The sequence below is a fragment of the Gallinula chloropus genome (genome assembly GCF_964237585.1).
Source record: "Gallinula chloropus genome assembly, chromosome: Z".
NCBI lineage: Eukaryota > Metazoa > Chordata > Aves > Gruiformes > Rallidae > Gallinula > Gallinula chloropus.
In genome coordinates this window covers 67,309,261-67,333,758 of record NC_140089.1, presented here as the reverse complement: position 1 = coordinate 67,333,758, position 24,498 = coordinate 67,309,261, and the positions used below count along the sequence as shown (strand labels likewise).

General features: G+C 38.5%; 1 protein-coding gene across 1 annotated transcript in view; it reads left to right on the top strand.

Annotated features, from left to right (window-relative positions):
• The window catches only part of IPO11 (importin 11), a gene marked incomplete at its 5' end in the record, with an annotated part of 82,038 nt that overhangs the window by 41,033 nt on the left and 16,507 nt on the right, over window positions 1-24,498 (top strand). The window contains 7 exons of the mRNA XM_084278664.1: window positions 351-466; window positions 1,997-2,073; window positions 7,209-7,288; window positions 8,422-8,502; window positions 11,938-12,033; window positions 13,591-13,704; window positions 14,333-14,454. Of these exons, the coding sequence (XP_084134790.1) occupies window positions 351-466; window positions 1,997-2,073; window positions 7,209-7,288; window positions 8,422-8,502; window positions 11,938-12,033; window positions 13,591-13,704; window positions 14,333-14,454 (686 nt within the window). The remainder of the gene's footprint in view (window positions 1-350; window positions 467-1,996; window positions 2,074-7,208; window positions 7,289-8,421; window positions 8,503-11,937; window positions 12,034-13,590; window positions 13,705-14,332; window positions 14,455-24,498) is intronic.

Genomic DNA, 24,498 nt, shown 5'->3' with positions numbered 1-24,498 from the left:
TTTCTTGATCTTTAAAATATTTTATTTATTGTTTAGTGTTTGAGCTCAGCTCTGACGTCTTGGAAAGAGTGAATTTTTTTAGGAATGTGTTTTGTTCCTAACTTTTTCTTGCAGACCATTGGAAAGCAGCTTGCTCAAAAATCTTCAGTCATTTTCTCAAGACATAGTGAATAAAAAATGTCAGACAATTTTGTTGTATGAAATAGATGCAAGTTCATCCTTTCATTTGTTGAATGCTTGTTTACAGTATACGAATAGAATGGCATAACAGATCTTTTCTCAATGCTATTCTTGAAGAGTTTGATTTGAGGATTTTGAAGTAATTAACACTTTTTAATTTACTTTTTTAGGGACTGGGAGCAGACAGCAAAAATCTCTATCCTTTTCTACTTCCAGTTATTCAGCTAAGTACAGATGTTTGTCAGCCTCCACATGTCTATCTTCTGGAAGACGGTTTAGAGTTGTGGTAAGAATGTTCTGTACAAGTTTCTAATTTTTAAAATGTGATTTTTGTATCCCCAGAAGAAAAAAAGATCATTTTAAAAAAGCTTTGACTGTATTAAGAATTTGTATGTCCTGTTATCTTAGCTTGACTTCATCTATATCACACCTTTTCTCAGAAGAGATGAGGTTAGGAAGTTAATAAAAGAAACACAATTAAAAATAACGGAGTAGCTAATCCATTTCCAGGCAGTTGACAGGGAGATGCAGTTCTGTTGCGATAGTAAAGGGCAAGACAGAAATTCTAGACTCTGCAGAATGTGTGTGCTGAACAAAATATTTGATGTGCTCAACTTTGGGAGCTCAGTGACCCAGTGGTTCTCAGAGCTGATTGCTGGAAGAGGTAGCAAGTGTACAAGGATAAAATGTAAACCTTACTTTTCAGACCTCAAGCTATTTGACTGAACATAAAACGAGAAGAGGCACTGTGATCAGTTTGCCATGAGCCTAACTTTGCTGCTGCAGCTGAAAGTCTAGGAAGGGAAAACTGTTACTTGGACTGAATTCAGCACCTTTCTTGCAGAATTATGAATACACTGAGTTTGTCTTGAAATAGTGAGGGATTCCTTTGATTTAAATTGTAGATGGGCATTTGAATTACAAATACTTAACCTACAAATGACCTGTATGGTCATCACTTAACCTGTCAGGTTAAGTGTATGTGTGGTTAAACTAAGTTTTATAATGATTGAGGAAGCAAGTTGAAGTGCAGGATCTTCACAAAATTTGTCAGGGGCCTTTTTAATGTATTGGTTCAGAACGTCTGTATCTATATAATACTGAACTTGAGGTGGCTATTCTGATGCCTGTGCAGAAGAATGGTATTTTAAGATGTCCTAGAGCATAAGAGTATCTGGATGGAGCTCTCAGAGACAGCTGGGACTCTAATGGCTTCTTGAACTAAAGAGTAGGAGAACAGCTAAGATACTTTACATTATCAGAGAAGGAAAATACTCAAATACAGTAGTCCCACATCTAGGATTTCAGAATGAAGTGGACTTGTGGTGTTATTTTTAAGTATTAATTTAATTTATAGCTACTGTTTTCAAACCTGAGGAATTTTAAATTATTATAGTGCTGACGGAATAGTTGTGGTTTTTATGTATGGTAATCAATGCATCATTTCAAATCTTAAAGAAAAATAAAGGTTTGAACTAGTTATCAGCACAGCTGCTCCTTTGAAGTGTAAAGCACTACATACATTGTCCTTTACACCATAAATATTCCTTTTCTCCCACCTTCTCTGGAGGTTATGTTGTCTTTATAAAGACAGTGGCAGGTTGGTTTTTTTCTGCCATGGCAAGACCCATGCCTGTACTGATGGGTATGTTGCAAGGGCTACTGCTGCACTTGAAATATGGCTACACATTATTTGAAAGATTGCTATGTGTTATTTAAGGATCATATAGATGGTTAGTAGAAGTGACATCTGTCAAAATGGTTGTTTGATTTTATTCGTAGATCATGTAAAATGCTTTGCCTAATCTATTCTTAGGTTAGTGACATTGGAGAATAGTCCCTGTCTTACACCTGAGCTCCTGAGAATATTTCAGAACATGTCTGCCCTTCTTGGTAAGTCCTTTACTATTAAGACTTTCAGATTTTTTCCTATTAATTGTGCTGTTTGTGCATTAAGGGATGTTGCTGTGGCTGCAAGAGCTAATGGGGCTCACAAAATTCTAACTATTGAAAAATTAGGAACAGGTATTTATTATTTGACTTTCCCATTTTCTTACTACCTACTTCCTCTAGTAGTCCTCTTTTTTTGGGGTACAAAGCGGCTTCAATTTATTAAAAGATAAGACAAATTCGTTTATCTTTTCAGAGTATTTTCAAGAACTTCCTGAAGTCTAACACTGAATGTGCTGTGTTAGTGATATTGATTATATGCAACACTTGCCTGCTCTGCTTAAAGCCAAAACGATGATTTCTAGTTTGAATTTGCCATGATTAGCTTGCCCATTATTCAGTTAATAACTATGAAGGGTGTTTTCGAGCTACCTAAATATGTCCGTAAGTGTATCAGTCAACCAGCACCAAAATTAAAAGCAATAGTTTTGCCTTTTTTTGAGTTGTCCACAAAATCTAAACTTGTTAACGAGCATTACCATTTAGTACTTAGGAGATACCAATATTTTGGGTGCTTTCGCTTTGTAATTATGTTGAGTATGATTTTTTTTGTTTAATTTTATTATGTAAATATGGTACCAATGATCAATGATATCTCCAGCTGTGCTTTTGTAGGTTGTGGAGCTAATATTGCAAGTGGATTCGTTTATTAGAGGAATGTGATTATAATTACAGAAGTTAGCTTTTTAATTAGCTTGTTTTCAGCACTTAATCTATACTGAGTAAAGGTCAATAAAATGTTACATCATGGCAAGATGATACTTTCTGTTATTTATCTATGTACGTGATGACAAAGCTGCTAAGGAAGGTAGTGTCCTATAGTGATTTTACTACTTAACTTCAGGGCTACCACTGAGGTGCTGTAGCTACCACGTGCTATTCATCTTCATATCTACACACATACTCTTCTTCCTTGTTCTGTATTAGTAGTAGATGGTTTCTGCCACAGGAAACTTGTGCTGCACAAATGGTTGTGACTTTCATAGTTATGTCACTGCCAGTCTGCTTGAGTGGAATTCAGAAATAGTCTGTATTTGTGGCTTGTTTACATTTGCTACTGCTATTTTATTTGCCACCCTGTCCTCCCTAGTCCTCATGAGATGCATTCCAGGCTAGAGATGAGTATGAATGGAAACCCTGGCATACTCTTCTAACAAAAGATTGAGGTATTCAGGAATATTCTATACTTGTAACAATTTCCTTAATGAATGATGATAGGGATGATCTCCTTCGGGGAAAGAAATGTGTCTTCAAAGAACTTTCCTTGTCTAAAAAATCAAAGCTGTTGTATGAGGCTACAGTTAAGCTAGGAAGGTCTTCCTTAAGATGAAGCTTCAGATATGTCAGATTGTTTTTTCTATTGGGGATGGGAGTGCCAAAGGAAATAGGCCGATCATAGTTTCTCCAGTATACAAGTTGGCAATACTCACCTGAAACTTTCAGTACCAAACAGCAGATATGGAGAAGGGAAGTTCTGAGTAGGTGACCACCTTGTCTTACAGAGTAGGGTAGGGAAGTAGTAACAAGAAAAGTACTCCAGAAAATTACTATGTTAAAAATACAATTAAAGGAGTATGAACCTTGAACCCTCTATTTCTGGATTCATTCTTACTGCATGCAATGACTGTAATATACAGGACATAACTAATTTTCTGGTGTGTTTAACTGCTCCATTAGCATCTAATTCCTCCAGAAAAAAAATCCTGTTAGATGAACTAGAAGAGCTGGAAGGGAGTGAGATAATGTATGAGATTTTTGGGTGGTAGAGGGGTATAGCAGACATTGATCTGCAGAAGAAGAGGAAACAGATGTGGCAAGACATCATCAAACTAGAAAGGGGGAGAAGACATTTTGTCATCTTCATGCCCAGATTTTAGCAATTTTAAGTCTTGACTAAATGTTAACTTCTTAGAGGTTTTCATGTACAATAATATGGGACAAACTGTGGGAATTGACAATAGATGTAAATAGATACAGTGCAGCTATGTAACTCAGACCTGAAGGGACTGAGGAAAATAACCTGGTGGGCGATGTGCCAGTTCTGATTCAGGACCCTAAGAGCTCTGACCATCTAGTGTTTCCAGTTGGATTTGGGAGTTTAGCTTAACCAGCAATACACAAAATTTGTTTTGTGATTTCTGTGTTGTAACAGAGTGTTTTCTCCAGCATAGTGATAAAAAACTGAATGAGATATACTGTGCACAGATTACGTCTGGTGGCTTTAAGTGTGCTATAAATATCACGTAGTAGAAAGGTGTTGCAGTGTTTGTTTTTTCCTGTTGGTGAATGCATGTTTGCATGACTGAAAATGAATACATCATCTGTTGCACTATTTTTTTTAAGTGTTCTTAAGATGCTTGCCAAGACAGTGTATTGCAGAAGCACCTGCTTGTCTGTCGCTGCTTCCAGGCTTACTGGTAATACCTTAGAAACCTGAACTTTGAAAGCCCCTCTCATGTTTTCTCTGCCTGTTGTGGTTTAACCCTGCATGCAGCTAAACATCACATAGAGGGGGAGGGAAGTAAAACTCATGCGTTGAGATAAAGGCAGTTTAATAGGACAGAAAAGAGAAAAATCATAAATGCAATGATAAAAGAATATACAAACAACATCACTTTGTATATTCTTTGATAGAATTTTCCATATTTTCCTGTATATCACATCTTATGACAGTGCACTTGCTCACCACCAGCTAAACAATGTCCAGCTCATCCCCCAGCAGCAGTGAATGCTGACCCCTGGCCAACTCTCCATAGTTTTAGTGTTCAGCATGATGGTGTGGAATTTCCCTTTAGCCAGTTTGGGTCAGCTGTCCTGGCTGTGTCCCCTCAGAGCCTGTGCACCCCCAGCCTTATTGTGTCGAGGCAGTTAGCTGAAAAGCACTGCTCAGCAGCTATGAAAGCATCAGTGCGTGGTCAATGTGATTCTTATCCTAAATTCAAAACACAGCACCACACCAGCTACTAGGAATAAAATTAACTGTCACAGCCAAAACCAGGGCACTGCCAGAGCCAATTATCTTCCTGACAAGGATATATACTCAGCATTCTTTCTTATTTCCTGACTTAAATTTATAGCCTAGAGAAGTAATCTCTTGCCTTTTCTTTTGTATATTTTTAGGGTTTTTTTGAATCATGCTTATCTGTTGGCAAGCAGTTCCAATGTGTGATGCATAAAATATATTGGTTTGAGATTTTAATTCATTATTTTTTTAGTGATTCATTCGTACTATGTTTTTTATTATTTGAATATGCTTTTGTCATGGCCATGTCACAGGCCTCTGGCATATGTCACCATAGGTATATGTCATTGCAGTGACATCTCTTTAAGTCAACTGAAAAAGGAAAAATACAGAAACAGTTTTGATTTTTCTTTTTTAACTAGTCTGAAAGTAACATCTAGTTGTTCCTTTCCAGATATATGTGTGCTTCTGAAAAGAGCTTTTTTACATCCTTTTCAGGATACTGCTGATTTGGAGTTGGATGTCAGGGAGTTGTACAAATTGATTAGATTCGCCTTTTAAAGTAGTGGATGCTACCCTTAAAGATACAGGAGAGGAACGTTGCATTTGATATGAAGGCTTGATTTCATTTGCATAGCTGACCATCATCAATTGTGGTGCTATCAGTGATGTACAAAATTGTTCAGACTATAAATGTCAGATTTGGTTTTCATATCAGCACTGGAGCTAATGTGTAAATTCTTCTGTATTACATTTGCTCTGTAGAGGGGTTCAGAGGCTCTATATTCCATCTCTCAATGCAGCAGACTGAATAAAGTGAAATGGAGGAATACACAGATTCTCTGAGAATGGATGCATTTCTGAACGGAGCTTAAAATGACAGATGAATCTGGTACAATTTCAGGTTGTGAATATGGTTAGACATACCCATTTCAGGAAGCACCAGGTTTAATTTGTCTGTGATGTGCTTGTAAAGGTAATGGCAGAAAGCAGGTTACTAGAATATTTCCTCTGATCCCAAACATAACCCAGAGAAGCACATTAATTACTTAACAAGAAGACGTTTTAGATTCAAAAACACCTTGCAAGAAAATGGATTACATTTATAAACCAATTGTGCATTAGTTGAAGATGGGATCTTTCTAGAAAAATGCTTTTACTAATCATTGAGTTTTATGTATAGATGAGTGATGGAAATTCTGTCATTTCTGCAATGTCAATCTTATGTATTTTTTCCTTATGGCCTGAAATAACTAACTTCTTGCAATTCTGCTACTTGTATTTTATTACGTTTGTGTCAGTCATCATAGAATTGCAGAATGGGTAGAAGTCCACTTACTTTACCAAGAACAGTCTGTCTCCCAAACTGGTTTTAAGAAAATTTAGCAGGCCCTTTGAGGTTTTTTTGGTCTTCTGCTTTGTTTTTGGACAGCAAGGGCTGTTGGCTTTCTGCACTAGTGTCAACCTCCATCTGAAACTAAAACCTTTTGTTTGGCTAGGAGTTGTGCTTATAGATGTTCTGCGGTGGCCATTTTATAAAAAAAGAGATTGTACAGATACTGCCTGAGGATATGTCCTTTTTCTGTCTTTGAAATGCTGCCAGATACAGTCTCACATGTGTTTCTGGCTGTCTCTTAAATGGGTATGCTTTCTTTACTGAAATACTGAAGATGCGGCCTAAAGCTCAGTGTGTTTCAGTCCGAAAAGCTCAATGCCATTTAATGTGGCAGCTAGGTCAGGAAAGCAGAACTACCATCTTTATCAACTCAAATATGTGGAGGAACATTTATCAGTAATTGCAGGTCTGTTAAGTACATGTTTTATTCATATTGTCAGTCCACTATCACATCCAAAATTCGACATTTTTTCCTTTTACTAGCATTGGATTTTGACATCATAAGATTTGTTGTGCTTCCATTTGGAAACATTGAGCACTGTTGTCATCCCTCTTTCTGTTATTGTCTCTGGCAAGGACAGAAAACCTGAATAGTACTGAATCCAAGATAACTTTAGGCATTTGGCACTTTAAAAGCTGTGTGAGGAAAAAGGCTCTTAGAAGTGAATCGTCTTACTTGTACTTAAGTTTGTTCTAAACAGTGATTTCTTTTATTTCCAGAGCTGACTTCAGAAAACTTAAAAAATTGCATTAAGATCATCAATGCTTATATTTTCTTATCATCATCTGAATTTTTACAGGTATGTTGACTTTATTTGAAGATTCATATTAACACCTTAGTTCTCTACTGGCAAACAGTTTTTTTCTGTAATGGTAGAAACATTTATCCTCTTATTTATGTGTACAGAAGAATACTGTTCTCTAATGTTAGCTCTTTATGGCACATGATGGACACTCAATCTAATCAGATTTGAGAAAGATTGTTATTTGGAATTGTTTTGTGGATTGATATAGTTCTTTGGTACCCAAAAAGGTTCTAAGCAAAGTAGTAATAATTATTCTAGTTATCCTACCAGATTAATATTATCATGAATTGCAAACACAATTGAAGTAAGAGATATTATGCCTTATTCTCACATCTTCGTCATTAGAAAATTTGTTGATGTTTAAAAAACCTGCAATGTTAAAAATGTCACAACAAAATGCTTAGATTTTAATTAGCTCAGGGAAGGTGACCATTTTAGCAAATAATGGTCTTTGAAGAGAAGCTGGGTCTCCGGACATATGTAGCGCCTGATGTTTAGAGTTTTAAAATGTATATGTAGATAGGAAAAGTGTTTGCATATGTTGTGGTTTAACCCCAGCCAGCAGCTAAGCCCCAGGTATCTGCTTACTCACTCTCCTCAGGTGGGATGGGGTAGAGAATTGGTAAAAGTGAGACAACTCGTGGATTGAAATAAAACCATTTTAATAGTTCAAAGCCACACCACAAGCAAAGCAAAACAAGGAATTCCTGTTCAGCCATCTCCAAGAAAGCAGGTCTTGGTCAGGTGTAACGGTGACTTGGGAAGCCAAATGTCATCATTCAGAATATCCTCCCCTTCCTTCTTCCCCCAGCTTTACCTGCTGAGCATGACATCATATGGTATGGAATATCCCTTTGGCCAGTTGGGGTCAGCTGGCCTGGCTGTGTCCCCTCCCAATATTTTCTGCACCTCCAACCTCCTCACTGGTGGGGTGGTGTGAGAAGCAGAACAGGCCTCAGCTCTGTGTCAGCACTGCTCAGCAGTAACGAAAACATCCCTGTATTATCAACACTTGTTTTCAGCACAAATCCAAACTACAGCCCCATACCAGCTACGGTGATGAAAATGAATTCTTATGTCAGCTGAAACCAGGACAGTGTAATACTTTATCTTTCATTTAATTTCAGACGTATGCAGCTGGCTTGTGCCAGTCATTTTGTGAACTTCTGAAGGACATAACTACCGAAGGCCAAGTTCAAGTTTTAAAGGTAGAGTTGTAATAAAAATAATTCAGGTCTGTACATCTTATTCTTTTGTCAGGTTTCAAGTGTGATGAATGTAGGACATGTAGAAGAAAACAGTTCATTTAGCAGACATTGACATTGGAGTCTGTGGTGTTTTAAACTACGTATTAAATTGTGTGTATAGAGATACATACATGTGGCTTTTTAAAAAAAGTATTTTATCCCAAGAGAAAGTTAGTATAGCCTTAAATAGAGCACCCTAAAAAATAATTACTGAACATTCTATTCCTACAACCCTCTCTGGAATGCTTTTGACTACTTCATGTGATTCCAAAGTGTTGTCCTTAAGTAAATGAGTTCTAAGCTCGTATAGGTCCTCTTTGTGTAAGTGGATTTAAGTTAATAGCCCTGATATTGGGTTATTTTCTAGATTGCTGGAGAAATGTGGTTAGTGAGGGCTTGGATCTTCGTAAAAGCAGTTTTGTTCTATAGTCAGGCAATAGCACACTTAATCAACCAGATGACCAGTGTCAAAGATAATGCTATATACAGAAATTGAGAGTATTGAATTGCAAAGCAAGGATTATGTTTGGGTCAACATAACATGATTTAATCTTTGGCTATCAGTGGATTCATGGAAGTTGTAGAAAGCTAATCAAGGGTGTTCATTTCCAATTGAATTTTAGAATGGAGAAGAGTACCACAGTATAACACAAGATACTTACACTTCTAAATACAAGATAAAAAGGGAAAAACCAATCTGATTAATGATTTTAATAGTTACCCTAACTCAGTTTTCAGTTAGGTTTAGAATGCAGGAAAAAAAAAATTCATTATTCTGATGAAAATGCAACATTAAGAAATGTTTCAACCCTGAATTCGAAACCATACTTGTATGCTAATATTCTAGGTTCATTTCCAGTGTTTCTAATCAAAATATGCAATTATCTCTAATTTTTCTATCTAGCTATTCAAATCTGAGTTTTCTCTGTACCCTACCACCAGTATTGATCACTTGGCTAATATAAACAAGAATAGTATTATATCTACTATTTTTTAATATTAGTTTTCCTTTAATTGTCCAATGCCAATAATAAAAATACAGTGTACAGTTCACTTCTTGTCACTGCAGGTTTGAAAAATTGTCAGGGTAAGGGTGAAGTAATGTCTGCACCATGTGCATGTATTAGAAAAACTATTTAGGTTTTTTTGATGTTTAAACAAACACCAAACAATCAAGATTCTCTTTTTTTGTCCTTGCTGCATTTCTGTACAATTGCTAGAACATAACGGGTCTAGAGCCAGGTTTTTCTAATCTTTATTTTGTCTTGCATGTATATATGCCCTCTGCTTCACATTCCAAGTGGAGCATGCTTGCATTTGTACCAGTGTTCAAACAGTTCTCACTTTTGGCACAGGTTGCTATTGTAATTTGCTGTTTAATCAACAATGGCTTAGAGTTGCTAGAGTTTTTCCAAAGCAGTAAAATGCAATTATGTTGCTGATATGGTATTGTTTGTTCACATGGCTCCCGTCTGTCTTTGCATTATCCATAAGGTTTGTCTAGTAAACTTTGCATATTTTCTAGTATGCCTACTTGCTTCCAAAGAACAGCTGAGCTATCACAGATGTAACTGTTTTTATAAGGAAAAATGTTTTGTCAGACATCACAATGCTGACTAGTTAAAAAAAAACATGCCTAATATAAATATCATAAAGCCTGGGGGTGTTCTCAGAAATATCTTCCCACAAATAGCTGTGGCTGGATTGGAAATGGACATTAGAACAACAAATGTATGGACAAGGCTGTAAAATACTGATTTGGACTGATAAGACTTACTGCAAGTTTCTTGAGGCTTTATGTGACTTGATGATCTGAGACAGACAATACAAGGTTTGAAAAGACTCTATATAAGGAACAAATGAGTTGGCCAAAACTTCTAGTACCCAGAAAAATGAGTAGGGGGGAAAGTGATTGTCACCTTTACATAACAGTGTAGTAAAGGTCTACAAAATTAAGAAGCATTTAAAGGAACTATGTGCTTAAGATTTCTCTCAAGTGAAGAATTAGAGGTCATTGAATGAAGCTAGTGAGAACAAGGTTCAAAAAGAAAAAATGCTTAGTGGAGACTGAGCAAGAACACAGAAGAGTAGTTCCTTGTGGAAGACCCTCCAAGCTGAAAGTAGATGGAGACATAGAGGTGGTTTAAGTGGGGTTGTATGCTTTGTATTTGTCTGCATCTTTGTATAGATGTGTGGTCTCTGTCCTTAATGTCTGTAGGAGCAAATGTGTTGGCCCATTATTCTTGCAGTATCTTCCCCTCTCTGCCTTGGTACAAGGGGAAAGCCAAATGGCAGGGTGAAAGAAAAACTGAAGACAGGCAGAAAAAAATAGAAGGGGGAAGAGCAGAGAATCAAAGTGTAAAGGAGTAAAAATGGAGAACCAGAGCAGGGCACTGAGAATAACACATCTGAGAGCACTTGCTGCTTGACCACCGAGATAGTATGACCTAATAGATGATTCTTTCAGAAAGTGACAGGACAAAGGTATGGAAATAAGCCTTAAACTGCTGGTTTAACTCCCTGCAAACCCACCTCATCAAACTGCTTCTCCTGCAGCCTCATTGAGGTCCTTCCTTTTAACCCACCTCATCAGCTTTGCCAGGGCCAGTAGGAGATTGGTGAGGAAGTGCTTGGCTGGGTGGGTTTCACTTGGCTGACATGTCACTTTTCATCAGGTCTGTCATGCAGATCAGGTTTCCACAGGACTAGAATATGCTCTCAGTGATACTGGTGGTGTCTTGAAACCAGATTCATTACCCACTGTGCAATAAACCAATTCCCACACACAGGGAATTGACCTGGGTGCTCAGAGGATTTCCACAAATCAGGCACACATGAAGCCAACACCATTATGTTTGTACAGAAATGTTGCAAGGTAGTACACTCCCAGTTACAATGATTGGCTAGTAATTTATGTGTAATTAGAATATTTGGTGTCTCATCTTCAGTCACGGCACCTGGGCAGAGGAAGGGTCTTTGCCTGAGCAAGGATTCTCTTGACGTGTATGTGATTTTATTTTGTTCAGTATTATAATGAAGACAGTTGAGTTTGGGACTCCGGGACTTTTGTCTTCACTGCCAAACTGGGTCTGTGTGTGGAGATACCTTGCTTAGATGTTGTTAACTGTTCCAGGACAGTTAGCTTACAGGTGTTCCTTTAAACAATTCCTTTTGATCCTTTTCTTAGCAGCTACTTAGCAACTATCCTTCTTCATTCTGGCGTCATTGTAATACAGAGCCATGGTTAACTTCTAAGTTCAAGCACGGTATTGCTGGTGTTTAATGATGTACCTCCTACCAGGATTTGTGTATAGGCCGGTAGTATGTAGGTTTAAAGCTTCAGTTAAGATTTTTAAATGTACTGTACTAACTGTCTAATTTGCTTTTGTTCCGAAGGTTGTGGAAAATATCCTAAAAGTAAGCCCTGTTTTGGGTCCTCAAATGTTTCAAGCCCTTCTACCATCAGTATTCAGAGGGATTATAGATGGGGAGGTAAGAATTATTTTGTCTACTTTTCCCTTTGAACAAGAAAGTACTTTATCTGCCCCAGTTTTCTCATACCAGTGACACGTTTTCTCTCGCTTTGAGAGCATCTGATAGGTCTTTGACGCTATTTTTGAAGTCTCTAAAAGCAACATGGTAGAACAAGACTTAAAGCAACATCTGCACTTGTTTTGGTATCTAGTGTTGATTTTAATAACAGCCTTTATTCTGCTGTTTGTTCACTGTTAACACTGAGAAGGTGCTCTGACTCTGTGCTTAGTTTAGAGCCTTTGTAGGTGTTGGAGTTCTGAAAGACACTTAACGCTACTCCTTTCTAAGAGTACCTGCAACAGAGAAAAGCAAACTGGACAAGAAGATTGACTTGACATTCTTTTTCTAACATGAAGGGCTGAAGGATGTGAGACTGCTTTGTTTGAGATAGAAGAGGCTTTAAGATTTTGCTTGCTTTGATGTCTTAAGTTCTCCGTTTTCTGTCTTGCTACCTTCAAAAAAAATTCTGTGTTGGATAAAAAGGAGTAAAATCCAATGTGCTTAAACTGAGCTGAATCTTGCAGTACTAGCAGGAAAAAAACCCAACAAACTTTAATCAGCAGAAACAGTGGGTGGAATTCTATATGCTTTTGACTTTTCTGATTGAAGCATTTGGTTTTTTAGAGTTGAAGATTTTCAGAAATCGATACTTGGATCCCATTATTACTGAGTTAAATATTTCCATGATTAAGCCAATTAATATTACTTTTGAAATTTACTTTTTGCCATACAGAACATAAAGACAATTTGTTTGAACAGTTTGCAGTTTTAAGATGACACAGATCTGGGCAGTAGATTATTAAAATGTCTTCTGATTTAAGACTGTAGTAAATGTATTGCACCATATTCCAAGAGGTACTAATCTGGGTTAATGTATTCAAGTAAATGTTGTCATTTTGTTTTTCAAGTAGGCAGTTCTACAAAATACTTATTGTTGTATTGTTAGAGGCTGTATTTAATACAGAGAATTCTGTAGCTTCTAAAATTAAAAGTAGTAACAATAGATAGTAAACTATTGAGTTTGTTACTGTACCCAGTTAATGTTGAAACATTTCCAGATTAGTTATTGGCATATTTATCATAGTTTGTGAAATACACAGCTACAAATTCAAATCCTAAGCATTTCTTAATGGGACTAGATTGGTAAACAGTAAATTTGAGCAGTTCTCAACTTTGAAAGTAACTTTTTAATGGTACAGTGTACTGTTTTTTCCTTAACATGAGGGGGGTTAAATTTAAAATGAAATCACCTTGCAAAGTTGTCTTGGCATTTAGTATATAAGTGACTTCGAGCTTGCAATAGTTTTTCTATTGCAAGAATTGAGAAACTCTGGTAATGATTGCTCACTCAGTCTTGTGTTCTTGGAGGCTTTTAAGTTATGATTTGTAATTTCAAATTTAATAAGATACATAAAAGATGGATGCCAGTATTTTCTGTGTATTTCTGCTTATATGCTAAGTATTGTTCTCTAAATTAAAATAAGACCCCTTTATTTTGGATTACTTCTGTTTCAGAGATACCCAGTGGTGATGTCTACTTACCTAGGGATCATGGGTAGAGTTCTACTACAAAATGCAAGTTTCTTTTCCTTATTTTTGAACCAGATGGCATATGAATTGGGACAGGAGGTAAGGATTTTTATCTTGGCATTTCAGTTGGATTGGAAAGTCTTGAAATCTTTTGACTGAAATAACAGAATTTCTTTCTTTGTGCCATCTTAGTGGGTCTTGTACTTAGTGGGTCTTGTAACAGGGATAATGGTCAAATCATTCCCCGCTGAGTTACAGGATTACAGGGTTCAGTGTGCTTGTGTTGCTGATGAAGTTGCTGAAGGTTTTTTTTTGTTACAATTGGTCCACTATGTCTTTAAGTGAAATTTTAGTAATTTTCTTATCCTTAGGTACAGTACAGTTGTCAAACACGTAAAGACAGTTATTTTTTTTATTTGTCTTGAGCAAAGATAAACCAGAGTAAGTTCATGTGCTTTGTATGTATTAAACTGTTATAAGAAAACTGAGTAATTCACTGTTCCGAATTGATGCTCTTTCCATGAATTTAATGCATTTCTAACCTAGGGTGCAAATAATGGTGGTGGGCTGGTTCAGGGCCTGGAGCTTCTGTTAGGTGTCTGCATAACTGTATAGTGTATTTCCCAGACTGAATAATGTATTCAGTTAGTGGAAAAGTTAACATAAATTATTTTCTAGATATGCTAAAGTGCTCATAAATAAAAAGGAATGTTGTTTCCCGTTGCAGCTGGACCATATCCTTGGTAACCTGATTGAAATGTGGGTTGATCGGATGGATAACATCACTCAGCCAGAAAGAAGAAAACTTTCTGCTTTGGCATTACTCTCACTTCTGCCCTCATTGAATAGGTAAACAGACATACAATGTCTTAAATGAGAATGCTACAAAGCAATTTTTATGGTTTTAAGGTATTTCACAATTCTGCACATAAAGATTCCAATATAAAAGGTTTTATTGCCTTTTTTTGCCAAGAGGAACTTGATAGAATTTTCATGCTGTAGTAACTTTTTATTCAGCTTCATAGCAATATAATAACCTTTCTTCTATTTAAACTGTGATGTCACTGGAAAATTATGATCTAGTTGCAATCACGGAAACATGGTGGGATGATTCCCACAGTTGGAATACCCCCGCAGAAAGGTATCGCCTTTTTAGAAGGGATAGGCTAGGAAGGAACGGTGGTGGGGTTGCCCTCTATGTTAAAAAGTGGATAGACTGTGAGGAGCTCTCTCTGGAAGGTGGCCAGGAGCAGGTTGAAAGCCTGTGGGTCAGGATTAGGGATGGGGCTAATAAAGAGCAGCTGGTGATAGGGGTCTACTACAGGCCACCTGATCAAGGAGAGACTACCGATGAGGCTTTCTTCCTTCAGCTGCAGGAGGCATCACGGTCACAGGCACTCATCCTGATGGGGGACTTTAACCACCCGGATATCTGCTGGGAAAACCACATGGCGAGCTGCAAGAGGTCCAGGAGACTCCTGGAGTGTGTAGATGATAACTTTCTGGTTCAAATAGTGGATAGACCGACCAGAGGCGATGCACTACTGGACGTGGTGCTCACCAGTGTGGGGGAGATCATTAAAGGTCTTAAGGTTGGAGACAGCCTGGGCTGCAGTGACCATGCCCTAGTTGAGTTTGTAATCTCAAGGAATGTGGGCCTGGCGAAAAGTGGGACCAGGACACTGAACTTTAAGAGAGCAAACTTCAGGCTGTTTGAGGACTTGTTGGCCAAGATCTCCTGGGAGGTGGTCCTTAGAGACAGAAATGTTGAGGACAGCTGGCTACTCTTTAAGGATGCCTTTCTGAGAGCTCAAGAACTCTCTATCCCCCTGAATAAGAAAGCGGGCAAGAGGGGCAGGAGGCCAGCATGGCTAAGCAAGGACCTGCTGGTCAAACTGAGGGAAAAGAAAGGCAAATACAAGCTCTGGAAGCAAGGGTGTGTAGCCTGGAAAGAGTACAGGGATGCTGTTCGGACTTGCAGAGATGGGATCAGGAAAGCCAAGGCACAGATGGAACTGAACTTGGTGAGGGATGTTAAAAACAACAAGAAGGGATTTTACAGGTACATTGGCCAGAAGAGACAGGCCAAAGAGAACGTACCCCCCTTGGTAAATGAGAAAGGAGAATTGGCTGCGACTGATGAGGAGAAGGCTGAAGTACTGAATGAGTTCTTTGCCTCGGTCTTCTCTGGCAGCCAGGATTCTCATAATTCTCAAGTCCCAGAACCTTGCATCCCTAAAACTCAAGGTGGGAAATGGGGGAGTAAATCCCCCCCCACTGTAAGAGCAGAGCAGGTCCGAGACCGCCTCATGAGACTGAATGTCTACAAGTCTATGGGGCCGGATGAGATGCATCCCAGGGTCCTGAAGGAACTGGCTGATGTGGTTGCTGAGCTGCTCTCCATCATATTTGAAAAGTCGTGGCTGTCAGGAGAGGTCCCTGGGGACTGTAAAAAAGGTCACGTCACTCCCATTTATAAAAAAGGGAACAAGGAAGACCCAGGGAATTACAGGCTGGTGAGCCTCACCTCTGTGCCTGGGAAGATCATGGAACAGATCCTCCTGGACGACATGTTGGAGCACATGAGGGAAGAGCATGTGATCCGGGGCAGCCAGCACGGCTTCACCAAGGGAAGGTCACGCCTCACCAATATGGTGACTTTCTATGATGGAGTGACAGCATTAGTAGATAAAGGGAAGGCGACCAATGTCATCTACCTGGACTTGTGCAAGGCCTTTGACACAGTGCCCCACCACATCCTTATCTGTAAATTGGAGAGAAGTGGATTTGATGGGTGGACCGTCCACTGGATAAGAAACTGGTTAACAGACCGTAGCCAAAGGGTGGTGGTCAATGGGTCTATGTCCAGGTGGAGGCCGGTGACAAGCGGGGTCCCCCAAGGGTCTGTCTTGGGACCGATGCTCTTTAACATCTTTATCAATGACATCGATGATGGAATTGAGTGCACCCTCAGCAAGTTTGCGGATGGCACCAAACTGAGTGGTGTGGTAGACACCCCAGAAGGAAAGGAAGCCATCCAGAGGGATCTTGACAGGCTTGAAAGATGGGCCCGGGTGAACTTAATGAGGTTCAACACTGCCAAGTGTAAAGGTGTTGCACTTGGGACGGAAGAATCCCAGACACAGATACAGACTGGGAGAAGAGCTTCTTGAGAGTAGCCCTGCTGAGAAGGACTTGGGGATTGTGGTGGATGAGAAGCTTGACATGAGCCAGCAGTGTGCTCTTGCAGCTCATAGGGCCAATGGTATCCTGGGCTCCATCAGGAGAGGAGTGGCCAGCAGGGACAGGGAGGTGATTGTCCCTCTCTACTCTGCCCTCGTGAGGCCCCATCTGGAGTACTGTGTCCAGATCTGGGGCCTGCAACACAAGAAGGATGTGGAACTGTTGGAGAGGGTTCAGAGGAGGGCCACAAGGATGATTAGAGGGCTGGAGCACCTGCCCTACAAAGAGAGACTGAGGGAACTGGGCTTGTTCAGCTTGGAGAAGAGAAGGCTGCGGGGGGACCTCATTGCAGTCTTCCAGTACCTGAAGGGAGCTTACAGGCAGGAGGGGATTCGACTTTTTAAAAGAGCAGATAATGGAAGGACAAGGGGGAATGGACTAAAGCTAAAGGAGGGAAGGTTTAGATTAGATATTAGGGGGAAGTTTTTTACAGAAAGAGTGGTGAGGTGCTGGAACAGGCTGCCCAGAGAGGTAGTGGATTCCCCGTCCCTGGAGGTGTTCAAGGCCAGGTTGGACGGGGCCCTGGGCAGCCTTGTGTAGATCCAGGCCTGGAGGCTGGTGTCCCTGCCTGTGGCAGGGGGGTTGGAGCTCTATGATCCTTGGGGTCCCTTCCAACCCAGACCATTCTATGATTCTATGGTTCTATTTCATGGAATATGTCATTTACTGAAAGTGAGGAAACAGCACTGCATATTTTATTGTTCATTCTCATATTATTAATACTGAAGTAACTGCTTCTCTCATCTGTGATTAAGCAGTTGCTTTGAATTTTCATGTTGCTTCCATGATAGTTTTCTTTCCTGTTGTGAGTGGATCTGAAGTTTCATCCGTTTTTTTCCCTTTATGACATGAAACGGAAGAGTTGCCGTGAAAGGCACAGGGTTGTGCACTGTAGCTTTCTGTAGGAAGCAGCTTTTACTCTTGTCCTTTCTGTAGCCATTGTCACTGCTGGATGTACATACACAATGAAAGCTTTTAATGAGGCTGCTGAGTAGTGTTACACTGACTTCTATATTGTCTCTACTAGAATTCCAGTAAAATACATGTTTAGGTGAGAGTTCAGTCCATCCTTCAGATTATGCCTGTTTGTTTGAAAGTCAGGAACATAAGGCTGCATGATTTTACAGTCAGTCTGCTGTATTTCCTGTGGTCTTGTTGAATGGGAATTTCGATGTTGGCCACAAATCCTAAAGCTGTATTACTCTCTGTAAAGCTACAGAATATGTAGTCACTACTTAATAAAAGAATCAAGGAACTCTTACACATAAAACTTAACAGGCTTCATTGCTTTTAATGTGTACAGGAGCTCTCCTTTTTTGTCCCAGAACATCAGGACAAACATTTAGCCAAAGGTGAACCAAGCAAGGGCTTTTTGAGTTTTCTCAGCAAGTGTTACACATATGAGTATATTCAAGATGTTCTTAAAGATGTGTTAACTAAGGTTTAAGGTGCTGAACTACATATCTGTCTTCTTATGAAGTTTATTTTAAAGAGAGGAAGGAAAAAAGAAATTGCTTCATATAATCGTGTTATTTTGAACTACTACCTCCAGCTGCTCAAAATTTCCTGCTGTAAGAGCCAATTATTTCTGGCAGTCCTTAACACAATGAAACCTTCAGCAAATGACAGCTTCTTTATTTTTCAGATACTCAAATAACTTAAGAAAGCCACTTCTCAAATAAAAAGCCTCACTTTAGTGGGCATATTTATGTCAAAGCTATGAAAATTTTACTACACAACCAATAGACTGCCCAGGGCCAAACATACCTTCAGACAGAATGTGTGAAATTGATTCTGTCAAGTCACTGTTTCTTCTACTGCCAAACAACATGACTCGCTCTGGTTTTGCCATTTCACAGGAATTACATTACATATGATTGCTGCATCTTGCATCTGAAACAGGTGTTAAAAATAAAATTTTTCAAAAGCAGGGTTCTCTAGCAAGTCCATTTGCAATGTTTAAGCAAGTATGTTTTAGATATAGCACAGTATTTAAACAAAATATTTTGAGTCATATAAATGACATTTTTGAGAAAGACTTAAGTAATTTTTCCTGTTGGAGGACCTCACTAACCATGTTCCTGATGAAATATTTCTTTGAACACAGAAAAAACAGTTAAAGATCTCTCAGCTGCAGAGACAGAACAGAATTCTGTGTTGCAAGGATGGTCATAAGATTGGCTTGCTTGGGAAGGCCAAGCTGAGCTTGCTTCTGAATGATGGTCAGGCATGGTACCAGTAGGAAATTCAGATTGTCAGGATTCTGCTCCAGCGAAAACAAGCATCTGCACTGTGTGGAGAACTTCCTGATGATTTTGCTTTTTTTGGCCAGTTACTTCCTCTAGCCTATATCTGGAGAACAAAATGATTAAAAAGACAAAGGTACCAGGGGAAAAGTAAGATAATATGTATTCTCATTCTTCCCTCAGAGTTGCTTCATGGATTAAATGGTGGGGAAAATATTGAGTGACTGTTTTCATTCTCCCTTCAAACTCTGTAGTGTTACTTCATTGCTTTTAGGTACTTTGCTAATTAGTGGCTGTTTTTGTAACTATACACATGTGGACTTGGGACTTTCTGCTTTTTAAGGGAAGCTAAAGTTTCCATCGTTACTAATTTAAAACCAGTTTGGCAAAAATCATTTCCTATTAGAAATATAGGCCTTTCATGATGTAACAGGTGAAGGACTTTAGAGCAGGTAAGATGGAAGTTGCTGCAGTTCTCAGGCCAGTTCATTGGATTAAGCAGGTCATCAAGTGACAATTCGTTAGCCAAACTGTATTTTTCTTGGCAAGGCAATGTGATCCAGAGATACATGCAGTGACATGTCTCTAGTACCAGCAGTACTGTTGTATCATGTATGCACGCAGTCCTTCAATCCAGCATCCTGTTTATCTTCCTACACACAGCTGTGCATTGTGTTAGCCTCTCGAAGTTCGTATTAAAAAAAGAACAGTAACTGCTTCTTTCCTGATCAGTATGTTGCAGCACCTTTTCACTCAGCAGTAATTTCCTGCTATCATTTGGGGGTTTTGCTACCTAATTATCTGCATTTGCTGTCTGTATCTCACCATTCAAGGCAAGCTGATACACACTTAAGATTTTCAACATTTTGTAGTCTTACTGTTTGTTTGCCACTCCTGTCTATCCACATCTATTTTAACTTATTTATTAAAAGTTCTTGGCCCTTCATAAAGACCTTTGTCTTCAAACTGAATTGGCATCCAGTGATAAGATCTAAACAGTAAGGTCATGGTGTCTCCACGCTCAGCACATGAGGGAAGTGTGCTAGAACAGTGAGGAGTTTTTTTAAAAACATGAAAGGACTTTAAGTTTGGAGGAAAATCATATCTGAGCTGGGGTGTGAGACTTGCGTGAATACATTCACAAATGCCTTAGTTTTCTGGTGTAGTTCTGTTACCTCCTACTTTGTCTACAGTCTTAATGGTCTGTTTGTGAACCTACAGCTTCAAGATTACTCTTCTCTTACAGTAGATGTAGTTGGGTTTTATTAGATGTGCCTTTGGTCCCCAAAATTGTACTGAGTCAGGAGCAGCAACTGGAATTTCTTTGGAGCATGGTGGAAAGGATGTGGGCTCCCACCACTTTCTTGGTTGATACATTTTGAGATACACATCTTTAGCGTTCTTTGTATTTCCTGAGACCAGAGTAGCTAAAATTGTACCTCTTACTCATTTTGTTCCCATATATATGTATCTGGAAATAATCAGTTTACTCGTGGTGCTTTTGTCACTTTGTGTAATATCAGCATTGGTGTTTGGAATGTCCTTATTTTGGGATATTGAAAGCTTTTAATGATTTATTTAACAAAGTAGATTTTTTTTTAATTCTTCCAGGTTTTTTATATTCCTACCAGTGTGTCTTGGTAGAACACAATATTGAAAGAGGCTTAAGAGTAATAGGAGTATTTCAGTCTAATAGGAAATGTAAACAGAATTTGGAGTATAGCATGTCAGTGATTAACTTAGCATGACAGGATACCTATACTATAAACACAGATAGCATTTGACACCATGTTGAAAGCTAAGCTCTTTCCTTTTGCTGGCAAGTGTTATTAATGCTGTGCCTGTCATTCCTGAATGGGAGGTTGCTAAGTTTGCTTGTACTCAGTCTGTCCTCTCCAAAACAGTCCTCGAATTTTGGTGCATGAGGATAGACTCCTCCTTGGAGGATCTACTAGTGCACAGTGGTGCATCTCCAAAGTAGAGGGAACTTTACTGAGCTTAGAATATGAAGAACTTTAAGTGATCTTGTGGGTTTTTTTGCTTTTTAATTAGTGGTACAGGAGTAGTATTTCTAGATGTCGTTAATTTTCCCCCTTGAAGTCAAATGTGGTTGTCTGGAAAATCTATTGTGAGGAAAAGGTTAAGATCCTAAGAGGTCTTCCAGGTTGCTTTGCTCATTTCTAATTGTTATGTAAATGAATGTCTGCTTTTTCTCAACTGTGTATGAAATCTGATGTCAGCCAGTATGAGTTCTGCCAATTAGATAATTGGCATTCTGTGAGTAAAAGTACTTGCAGTATGCAATTAGAAATCTTAATTACATTATTACAGAAGCTTTCCTCTCTGTCATTTGTTAAAGTTACTTTGTTAGAAATTTAGTTTTCCTCTCAAGAAGTTGTCTATATGAAAAGTTAGGAAGAAAGTGCCTAATAAGATGTCGTGTTCTCCTTCAGAGTAGTCATGCCATCATCTATAAAAGTCAGAACTTGTTAATGCAACTAACATCTACATCCTGCTTTTTTATAGGGGTGATACTCTGAAGCCATTTCTCAATTTTCACTTGATACTTTGTTTTGGTTTAGTTTCTTTACTAGTCAAAGGTGAGCTCACCTGTTTCATAGACGTAGTATTAAAAGCACCTCTTTAAATTATGATTTTGCAGTTGCCATCCATATTTGCCCATATATTTCATTTTTCTGCCAGGTAACAGTGCAGTTCTGATGGTATGAGGGAAAAATTTGGCTTCGGTCTTAGTCTGCATCTTTGTGTTACATACAATTAAGGAAGTTGTGGTACTGTATGTCCCATCATAGCATTGGCAAGAGGATACACTCTTGTATTCCTTGTTAACAGCCTTCATTAAGTTTTCCTGTACATTTTCTTGATTGTTGGTATGGACTGGTCAGGAGCAAGTTATTTCCCTTAAGACTTATTGTCCCTTGTAGGCAAACCTTGTAACAAGTGATGGCAAGAGATAATGTCACTAAACACAGCTGATCTATCTGCCTCAGAAAACAAACTAAGATTGCAAGGGATTGATTGCTGCTGGTAGCTTGGTTTTGCTTGAGGTCTATATAACGAATTTCAGAAGTCTTCCCTAAAATTCTTCTAAATGCAATCTACCTTAAAATTGAATGTTTTAGTGGTATATAAAAGACAGCAAAATATGATCACGGACTAAACAGCTCTCTTCAGACTTCTTATTTGTAATGTACAGTTTACATATTTGCAAATTAGCTACTGAATAAACAGTGGCTAGAGTATAGCATGTTATTAAAAATGTGTGTTTTAAAAAAAACAAAACACAAACCTCTTAAGATTTTTACAAACTTAAAAAGCAAAATGCTGCTTTTCCACCGGGGTTTGTTCTGCCCCATAGTCTGTGACATTTGAGACTGCCTGAGAGTAGCAGAGCGAGTTTCGCAGTGACTTTTCTTGATGGTGCCAGACCACCATGTTAAGGTACCTAAAGTGGTTAACACAACCCATGTCACTACAAGAACCTCTGCAAATAAATATTGTCTTAAAAGTTAACATTTCGTATTCAAACAACTTAAAGAGAAAGTGAGGGTTTAAAACAAACATCAGGTTTCAATATTAAGCAAAAGCCTAGTTTAAAAAAAATGTCTTTTGAGGAAAAAAAATACCTTTTTATTTTGTGTGTAGATATTCTCTTGTAGTTTTCAGGAAATGTTCTAATTGTTTATATATTCTCTTGAAATATTAGCGATTATTAGAAATTTTGAGATAATCTGCATGATAATAAAAAATGGGTTTGGGGTGTGGTAAATTAACATTAACACTGTCCACAGCAGGTATCACAGAATATTAGGAGTTGGAAGGGACCTCAAAAGATCATCTAGTCCAACCCCCTTGCCAGAGCAGGATCACCTGGACTAAATCCCACAGGAACGTGTCCAGGCGGGTTTTGAATGTTTCCAGAGAAGCCTGTTCCAGTGCTCTGTCACCCTCCCAGTGAAAATGAGATTAGAAGTTGATGTGTTTGCTACCCAAGCTGAATTACTTTGACTTGTGGTCATAACTAGAGAATGATGTGGGCAGAAGGTGGTAGAATTTTAAAACGAGTGGGAAAGTCATATCATAGCCCACTTGTGGAGAACAAAAGCAGAAGGTAGGAGGACCTGCAAGAAGATGTACTTGCCAAATACACAGTGGGAGGGCAATAGATAGCTTCAGTCTTAAAGCTTAAAAGAATAATTAATTACATTGCTAAAAATTGGTTCTCTGCTATTTTTTTGAGCTTTAATATAATTTTGTGGTGATTATGAGAACAAATCTCTCTTTAAAAGTTGGTGCCAATACATTTTACAGATGAGTAACTTTAAAACCTATGTTTGAACTTGTTGCATGGCTTTCTGCTGTACATGAATTGGAGTTGGATGACTATTACGCTAGCTAGCATTCATAACTGAATTATTTCACTTTAATGTAACGTAGATCAGTGAAAAAATAGAGGCTGCGGCAGGTGCAGTGCTTGTATGCTCTTTCAATTATTTTGACCTGTCATTTGAGGCAAAATTTGACAAATTGCTGTTGCTCAGACTTCACACTTGTACTGACAGGGAGTTCTTGTAGAACCAGATTTTAATGCATTTAAAACCAATGACGTTAGTAACTCTATCATTGCTAGCACAGTAAGATAAAATTCACTTTGGGATTTAAAAATAATATTCTCTATTGCTGTGTGAAGCTGTGTTCAGATATAAACCAGGCATTTCTATCACTGAAGAACAAAATTTGCAGTGAATACGTTATCCCGTTCTTGAAGATGCCTAAGCCTGTTTGAAAGAAATGTTTGGGGTTTTCCTGTGGAAGTGTTTCCCTTACAGATTTCAACTACTAATGAGTTTTATTTTTTAAGTACAAACCTGTTTAAGAAATACATTAATCCAAGTTGTATGTATCCCAGCCTTTTTTATGGTTTTCCCCAAAATGCTATCAGTTATATGGCATGTTATTTTGCCTCTTGTTCTTAACAGATATTGCTTTTAGATACTTTAAATGTGTATACTCTTAAATGAAGCAATATTGAAACCTGATAGAATCCTCAGGTCTCCAGGTGCCATATTTACAAAGTGCAGGATGGGATTTTCTGTAGATTTCCTAGTGCAGATTGAAAGAAGCAATGACCTGGATTAAGATTTTCCTCACTTCGTACGTAGGATGTGAGAATCAGAAAGGTCAGTGATGCACTCAGAACCACAGTGGCAGCTGAAGTTTTAGCAAGATTTTTATGTATACAAGAAATCTCTAGTACGAGACCAGAGAGACATTCAGCCACTTACTGGGAACCAGCTTTCATTGGTTTCTTCTGGTTTCTGCACATTTTCCCTATCTGATATCCCACAGAACTTCGGCAGTTCCTTCAAGTAATTCTAGATAC